Genomic DNA, 8,613 nt, shown 5'->3' with positions numbered 1-8,613 from the left:
TGTTTACTATTGTGGGATGAGTGTTAAGGGGAAGAGAGGAACTTTTTGTTTAACTTGATGGGTTTTATCTTTTTCCTTTCCTTTCACAGGTAAACCCAAATACTGGATATATTGACTATGACAAACTGGAAGAAAACGCCCGCCTCTTCCACCCCAAGCTGATCATTGCAGGTAATTAGTTAGATCACTTCTTAATAGAACCATGACGTGATTAAGCTCTCTCCAGTCCCATGTGACTGCTGAGGCTTTTCCTTGGTTTTACCTAGTCCCTTGAATCTGAGCGTACTCTTGCCTTCGTTCTTGCCTGGAGCTATTAGGTTTCCTGCAGATTCCTCAGAAATCTAGAGGAATTTGGAGCCCAGAGGCCCAGTAGGTTAAATCCTGGGGAGATTTTCATGACTGAGATGAAATGTGTCATTACTTCCCATCAAGAGCAACATTGTGGATGAAGGAGTGGAGCGGCTACCTTTAGTAATGGTAGATTACTGGAGGTCTGAGGATTTAGTAAGGGGGAGTATTCTCACTGCTTTGTCCAGTCTTCCATAATCTTAGTGCCTTCTCTTTATTGATTATCTCCGGTTTATACTGTGTATATCTTGTTTGTATATAATTATTTGCATGTTGTCTCCCTGATTAGACCATGAGTTGTTTGGGACCTGGGACTGTCTGTTGCCTTTCTTTGTATCCCTAGAGCGTAGCATGGTGTCTGGAATGTGCTGTTGTTCAGTCGTTTCAGTCATGTCTGATTCTTTGTAACCCTGTTTGGGGTTTTCTCAGCAAAGATGCTGGAGTGGTTGGCCATTTCCTTCTCAAGCTCATTTTACAGATAGGGAAACTGAGGCAAACAAAGTTAAGTGACTTGCCCAGGGTCACACAGTAAATGTCTGAGGCCAAGTTTGAACTTAGGAAGATGACTGCAGGCCCAGTGCACTATCCACTGCACCACCTAGCTGTCCTTATCTGGTATATAGTAAGTGCATAATAAATGCTTGTTGACATCAGATCATAACAAATATTGGGCATCGCCTGTAAAATTCAGTTCAAGTTAGCTTACGTTTATTAAGCCTCTACTCCCTACAAGACAGAAAATGAAATGAAACAGTCCTTGCCCTTAAGGAGATTACATTATACTTAGGAAATAAAATAGATAGGGATAAGTATATATAATTTAAAAGAGGGAACATAGATCAGGAAAGGCCTCGTGTAGAAAGTGGTACCTGAGCTATGTGTTAAGGGAATCCAGGGATTCTGAGAGAGAGATACGTGTGTGTGTGTGTGTGTGTGTGTGTGTATGAATGAATGTGTATATATATTACAGACATGGGGGACAGTCTCTATGAAAACACGGGTTGGAGGTAGGATGTTATATACTGGGAGCAGTGAGGCCATTTTGACTGGGATATAGCGTATGTAAAGGGTAATAACGTGAAATAAGACTAGAGCCATAGTGTGGGAAACTTAAGTAACAAGCTGAGGGTTTAATATTTTATTCAAGAACCAATAAGGAGCCATTGAAGATTTTTGAGTGGTGAGGCGACCTGTTAGATTTGTGCTGTAGGAATATCAGTTTTGCAACTGTATGGATTAGAGAAGAGAGAGGCTGCAAGCAGGGAGGCTTACTCATTGCACTGGCTTGGTTGAGAGGAGATGAGAATCTGAACTAGTGCAAAGGCTGTATAAAATGAGAAATGGGCACAGATGTGAGATAATGGGGAAGGTAATAAGACTTTGCACCTGAAGAGAGATGGGAGGTGAGAGCAAAGGAAAAGATAAGGGTAAGTAATTCTGAGGTTGCCATCCTTGGTGACTGGAAATATGGCGGGACCTTTAACAGAAAAAGGGAAATTTAAAAGGCTAGGTTTAGGTCAGAGAAAACATGAGTTTGAGTCCGAAATGTCTGTAAGATATCCAGCAGACTGTTGGTCATATGGACCTAAAGTTTGAGAGAGAAATTAGGCTTGATATGTTGATTTGAGAGGCATCTGCATAGAATTGTAATTGAACCTGTGGGAACTGATTAGGTAGTCAAGAGGGAATATAAAGAGAGAGCAAGAGAGAGCCTAGGACAGAGTCTTGAGGAATTCCCAAACTTCTAAATCAGAAAAGCATGACAATCTAGCAAAAGATACTCAGAAGGAAAGGGTAGGAGACCAACCAAGAGATAGCAGTGTCAGAAACCAAGTAAGGAGAGAGTATCCAGGAGGAAAAAACTTAGCTGACAGTATCCAAAGTTGTTGAGACGTCAAGTAAGACCTTTGGATTATCAGTGAAGAGACTGGGTAACCTTGGGGTCAGAAGCCAGAAGTGAATAGGAGGGGAGTAAATGGCATATGCATGTAGATAAACTCTTTGGAAATTTGACGATGAGTACTCCATACAAGGAGTATTTGGCTTCTGCTTTCTGGTAGTTCTGAGTCCCCAGTGGCACAGTTTGGGGGGCATTTGGATACTGACAAGAGGGTAGATCTTTTGTACTTGGTAAAAAAAAAAAAAGTTTGAGGACAACTGCCAAGAAAGATCAAGGGAGTGGGGGGAAGAAGGGAGCATGTCTGTAGGTGACCAGGAAGGATTCAATGGATAAGGAAAGATTGAAGGTGAGAGAGAGGAATCAGGGGGGCAGATGCCTGGAGGAGATGGAAGAGGACCGGATTAAGATGAGAGGTAGAGCAGATGACCCTAAGCAACAAGCGACTTCCTTGTTAGATACTGGAGCAGAGGAGGAACAAGTGGGTGATGGGATTGGGTTTGAGATACGGAATGGGGGTGAAGTCAAAGCTGGTGATGGCTGTGATTTTCTAGTAGAGTAGGAGAGGAGAAGGGGGCTTGAGGAGAGAAAAGGTTTGGAGCAGCTGCTGTTTTGAGAGCAGTAGAATCAACCATAAAAGGACATTTGTGCTCTAGTGGGGTTGGATCATTGAGATGGGAGAGCTAAGTTTGTAGTGCATCCAGGTAGAGCTGTTGTGCCTGCAGCATTCAGGACCACATCAGCAGGGCTGTGAAAGTTGGAGATACGATGATGAGCAGCCCAAGGCGTGGTTTGGCGACGCATGAGTGGTTATAGGATAGGGTAAAGGATAGTGTGGAGACAGAAAAGGGAGGATAGTGGACTGGGAATATGGGAAGGTGTGGAGTCCCACGTGAGCTAAGTGAGAATGAAGAGTGGGTCTAGGAGGAGAGAGTATGAGGGGGAGGTGAAAGGATTAGAGGTTGTGATCCAAGGGAAGAATGTTCTGGATCGTGGAGGTTAAACAGGTCATTGACGAGATCAGAGATGACTGAGGCAGAGTGAAGGTGTAAATCTTGGTAATTGTGGTTGATGGACTAGGAAGCCACAGTATTTGAGGTTATATAAAAGAATACATTGACGTCCCAAAATATTTAGGCAAGGGTGGAAGGGAATTCTGTGGGCCAGTTACTGAACTCCTTTGGGAACGGGAGGAGATGATTTGGGGGCTGGTGGTTGTCTGCCCTCAATGTCTGGACAGTGATAGAGCTGGAGAGGGTGAACCTTCAAGAAAGATAGGTGGCAGGGGGGGCGGGGGTTGGCCGAGAGAGCGTGCTCACTCTCCCGTACCCTTGTTGGGCATATCAGAAGAAGCACCCAAACCCCTCATGAGCCTCGCTGGGCTCAGTCTCATCATCTTTAAAATTAACATGTTGGACGAGATGACTTCCGACCCCTGACTTAATTTCCAGTTCTAGTTCTATGATTCTGCGACATGCTATGATAGGATATGAATGAAGTGTACTTTAGAGGGAACCAGCTATATCTGAGTGAAAGAAGATGGAAGGAGTGTGAGACAGAGGATGTAGGAGAGGGAAGCTTGTTTAATAAAAGAACAAGGGTTCTAGTGGGTACAGTGAAAGACAAAATAGGATAAGGAGTTGAGAAAGGTAGGGCTTACCTGGATGGGGATTAAAGAGCAGGGGCAGCTAGGTGGTGCAGTGGATAGAGTGCCAGGCCAGGAGTCAGGAAGGCTTATCTTCCTGAGTTCAAATCTGACCTCAGACATTTACCAGCTATGTGACCCTGGGCAAATCATTTGACCCTGTTTGCCTCAGTTTCCTCATCTGTCAAATGAGCTGGAGAAGGGAAATGGCAAACCACTCCGATAGCTTTGCCAAGAAAACCCCAAATGGGGTCATGAAGAGTCGGACACGACTGAAATGACTGACCGATAATAAAAACAGTGCTAGCAGAGGAAAGGGGTTTTCCCCTAGGCAGCCAGCATCTGACTCACGAGAATTAAGAGAGGAGGAAGTAGGACGCGTGAACAAGGGAGGTAAGCATAGTACGTAGAAAGAACACAGACTCTGGAGTGGGGGGGCCAAGTCAGCTAACTACTTCAGAGACCTTGAGCAAGTCACTTACCCCCCCCCCCAAGTCTCAGTCTCCTTATGTTTAAAATGAGTGGATTGGATGTTGCGGACCCTGAAATCCCTTATAGCTTTGATCTGTGATCCCAAGTGGGCATTTTTTCTAACCATGGGAAAGGTAAATTGCATCTGATTGTGGCTTCTGCCTTCAAGGTTCCTGTAATGACTTTTTCTCTTTCGAACACGGTGGAAGAAGGGAGATTGCTTGAGCATCAGAGTGGGTAAAATATCTGGTGGGCAGATCTCTTAAGGGTCTGACCAGAGCTGCCCCATACATGGAGCATTTGGCTTCTGCTTTCTGGTGGTTCTGAGTCCGCAGTGGCACAGTTTGGGGGCATTTGGATACTGACAAGAGGGTAGACCTTTTGTACTTTGTAAAATAATGTTCCCTAGATGCATTACCTCATCTCTGTTCCCAGTGGTTTGGGGTGTGGGGAGCAGTAAAAGGGAGAGCTTTCAGAAATACTTATTTCTAAATGTGACACTGTAGTCAAGCATTCAGTTTGGGTCTCAGCTTTCTAGTGCTTTCTCAGACCTGACATTTCTTTTGTTTTCATCCTAGGAGTCAGCTGCTATTCCAGGAACCTGGACTATGCCCGCATGCGGAAGATTGCAGATAATAATGGCGCATATCTTATGGCTGACATGGCCCACATTAGTGGACTGGTGGCCGCTGGGGTCGTCCCTTCCCCCTTTGAACACTGCGATGTGGTGACCACCACCACGCACAAAACCCTTCGAGGTTGCCGGGCTGGCATGATCTTCTATAGGAAAGGTGGGACTCTGTAGAATTAAAACAAAAACACACCGGCATTTCTGCCCAGCTTATTTAGATCCGGCGCCTCTTGTGAAGGCCCTGTGATCCTGTTGCCTTGGTAGGAATAGAAGCTCAGGAGGGTTTGGTCAAGAAGGTTGGCACAAGGAAGCTCTGAGCCCCTTGGGTTCGAGCCACAGCGACAGTGTTGGTGGGCCTACAAAATAAAGCCCAAACTCCTTAGTCTGGCATTTATTTCCCTCTGTAATTTGGCTTCAGTGGATCTTCAACCTCATCTCCAGCTTCTTCCTTTCATCCACCCTGCAGTCCAGCCGTGGGACCACTCCTTGTTCCCTGAACTGACCTTGTACATTCATATTGTCCATACCCTTGCCTGTGCTATTCTCCCTTTCACCTTTTAAAGTTTTATTTGTCCTTAAAGGCCCAGCCCTAACCTTTTCCCTGAAGTCTTTCCCAACCCTTCAAGCTGGAAGTGATCTCTGGGCTCCCAGTGGCACATTGTTTTTCATCTCTTCTGTTCACACTAATCACATTCTGCCTTTTACTGTAGTTATTTGTGCTCAGGCTTCTTATTTATTACTAGATGGAATTCCTCTGTATCCTTTGTAGGATCCAGTAGATTGTAGATGCTTAATAAATCCTTCTAAAATGTATTATAATGGCTAATGCTCAAGGTAAAATGACTGCCTGTAGAGCCAGTCAGTACCAAAGAGAAGATCAAGAGTTCTGTCTCCTCAACCAGATTTCTCAGCTATATGAGTCTGATCATTCTTCTAAAATTACACCTCACTGGGGCAGCTAGGTGGCACAGTGGATAAGAGCACTGGCCCTGAAGTCAGGAGAACCTGAGTTCAAATCTGGCCTCAGACCAAACACTTGACTCTTACTAGTTGTGTGACCCAGGACAAGTCATTTAACCCCATTGCCTTCAAAAAGAAAAAAAAATTACACCTCATTGCCTGGCCCTCTCTAGCCCGTCCTCTTTAGAGACAGCTTTAGTGTGGTTTGGAGTTTTCTAATCAGTTTGAACTCGATGAGAAAATAATTGGGACTGCAGAGTGATTTTCATTCTAATTTTTTTTCCTTCTCTAGGAGTGCGCAGTGTGGATGCTAAAACAGGCAAAGAGACGATGTACAATCTGGAGTCACTGGTTAATTCAGCTGTTTTCCCAGGACTACAGGGAGGGCCTCACAACCATGCCATTGCGGGTAAAAGTTAGATATAAGAGCCCTCTTGTGGCCTTGTGTGGTGACACATTCCATGGTCATGAGCACAGTGGTCCTCTTAACTTTACTTTTCTTGATCCCCTCCAACCTCTTCACCAAAACAAACTGTCAGGATTTCTAGGCTATCAAAATTTGTGGAGGGCAGCCTATTGGAGAGACCTCTTAGATTTACTTCTGCCTTTTTCCTAGGTCCCTCTGTTGAATTTTGAGGGCTGGGAGTGAAACTAATTTAGAGGAAGGTTTTTTTATTTCCTCCTTTCCCTATTTGTTTTGCTGAAGTAGGGCTTACAGGGAAGGGTACAGTTAGTATTGATAAAAGGAAACAAAGTATTATGGGAGTAGTGAGCTTGGCATTATGATTAGAAGAGAATGGACAGTGATATGGGTGATTAAGTGCACTTCAGTTTAATTCTTCTCAGGGAATATACTTTTGGGGGAAGACAGAGAGATTGTTTGGGAAGTGTCTTTTATAAAAAAGAAATAAAAAAAGAAAAGGGGATTAGTAGTGATGGTTTGGGGCAAGAACCAAGGCTGTGGAGCCACTTCTGGATAGGAAAAAGGCATGACTTTGAATATGAGAGATATGTGAGACAAGTTCTTAATAGAGTTAAGGAGTTTGAAAATTTTTTCTGCATTGTTTACCCCCACTTTTTTTGTGTGTTCTTGCTTACTTTTTAGTGTACCTATCTTCCAAGTGCCTTTCTACGTATCCTTGTTTGAGAAGAAAGCATTTGATAAAATTAATCCCTGCTCAGATGCTAGAAACAATTTTTGGAAATTGGAGTTAAATGCCAAAATTTTAGGCAGCAGCAATAGGTGAATTGGGCAGCTAGGTGGCGCAGTGGATTGAGTGCTGGGCTTGGAGTCAGGAAGACTTATCTCCCTGAGTTTAAATCTGGCCTCAGACTTACTAGCTGTGTCACCCTGGGCAAGTAACTTAACCCTGTTTGCCTCAGTTTCCTCATCTGAACTAGCAAACCGCTTCAATATCTTTGTCAAGAAAACTCCAAATGGGGTCATGAAATTTAGACAGGACTGAAACAGCTGAACACCAATAATAGGTGAATTGGCAGGGGGCATTTTCTTAGGGATAAAAATGATTAGGAGGTAGATTCCTGATATCTCAGTGAATTAGAAAGCATTTTTTAAGGCAGGCCATGTGCTGGGGGTACAAATGCAAAGACTAAAACAATCACTACTCTCAAGGAGCTTATATTGCAAGAAGACAACAAGTACACATTCAGGTATATAAGGAATAAATAGGAGGAGAAGAAATACAAAGTGGATAAATACAAGGGAGAGAGGAGAAAACCAGCATTTGGAGGGGATGAGGAGAAGTTTCACGTAAAAGGCGTTACTGGAGCAGGATCTTGAAAGAAGGGAAGGATTCTGTGAGGAGGACGTGAATTCCAGGTATGAGGCATAGCTGGTGCAAAAACTGGAAGATGGAGGAGGACTGTGGACAAGGAATCAGGAGAACAGTTTAGATCATATACAAGAGGAGGAGGAATGATGTACAATAAGCCTGGAAAGATGTACTGGGGGCTCGATTGTGACAGGCTTTAAAAGCTAACTAGAGGAGTTGATAGTTGATCCTAGAGTCAGTAGGGAGCCCTTGAAGTTTATTGAGGAGAGAAGTGACATGGTCAAATCTCTGCTTAAGGAATATCCATTTGGCAGCTCTGAAGAAGATGGACTGGAGAGAGCCTTGAGGCAGGGAAATTATTTAGGAGCCGTTGTAATAATCTAGGCAAGAGGTGATGAGAGCCTGAACTGAGATGGTGACTGTGAATAAAGAGAAGACGTCAGATGCAAGAGATGGATGTAGAAACAACAAGATTGGGTAACTCGTTTGGATTGTGTGGTATATGAAGGAGAGGGTGGACTCGAAGAATATAAGCCTGGAGGATTGGAAGACTAGAAGAATAGGGAAATTCGGAAGAGGAATAGGTTTGGGGGTGGGGCGGGGGAAGAGAATGAATTCTGTTTTGGATATGTTGAAATTAAGATGTCTCCTGGCCTGGGAATGAGGAATGTCCAATAAGCAGTTGATAATGTGGAACAGGAGCTTGGAGAGACTGGTGCTAGAGATATAGATCAGTTAAACTCATGGAAGCGTGTGAGGTCACCAAGGAAGAGAATTTAGACAACTGAGGGAAGAGGGCCCAAGCCAGAACCTTGGGTCCACCCACAATTAGGGGATACAAGGAAGATGATGCAGCAAAAGAGTGAGG

General features: G+C 44.1%; 1 protein-coding gene across 3 annotated transcripts in view; it reads left to right on the top strand.

The window, feature by feature from the left end:
- Positions 1-8,613, top strand: part of SHMT1 (serine hydroxymethyltransferase 1) — a 32,005-nt gene that overhangs the window by 14,716 nt on the left and 8,676 nt on the right. For all 3 annotated transcript variants that reach the window (XM_027874832.1, XM_027874833.1, XM_027874834.1), the window contains exons 6-8: positions 90-171; positions 4,940-5,152; positions 6,245-6,361. In XM_027874832.1, coding sequence (XP_027730633.1) covers positions 90-171; positions 4,940-5,152; positions 6,245-6,361 — 412 coding nt within the window. The remainder of the gene's footprint in view (positions 1-89; positions 172-4,939; positions 5,153-6,244; positions 6,362-8,613) is intronic.

The sequence above is a fragment of the Vombatus ursinus genome, unplaced genomic scaffold, assembly GCF_900497805.2.
Source record: "Vombatus ursinus unplaced genomic scaffold, bare-nosed wombat genome assembly UNPS02014807.1, whole genome shotgun sequence".
NCBI lineage: Eukaryota > Metazoa > Chordata > Mammalia > Diprotodontia > Vombatidae > Vombatus > Vombatus ursinus.
Note: the sequence above shows the minus strand (reverse complement) of the source record. Positions and strands in the feature narration are given on the sequence as shown.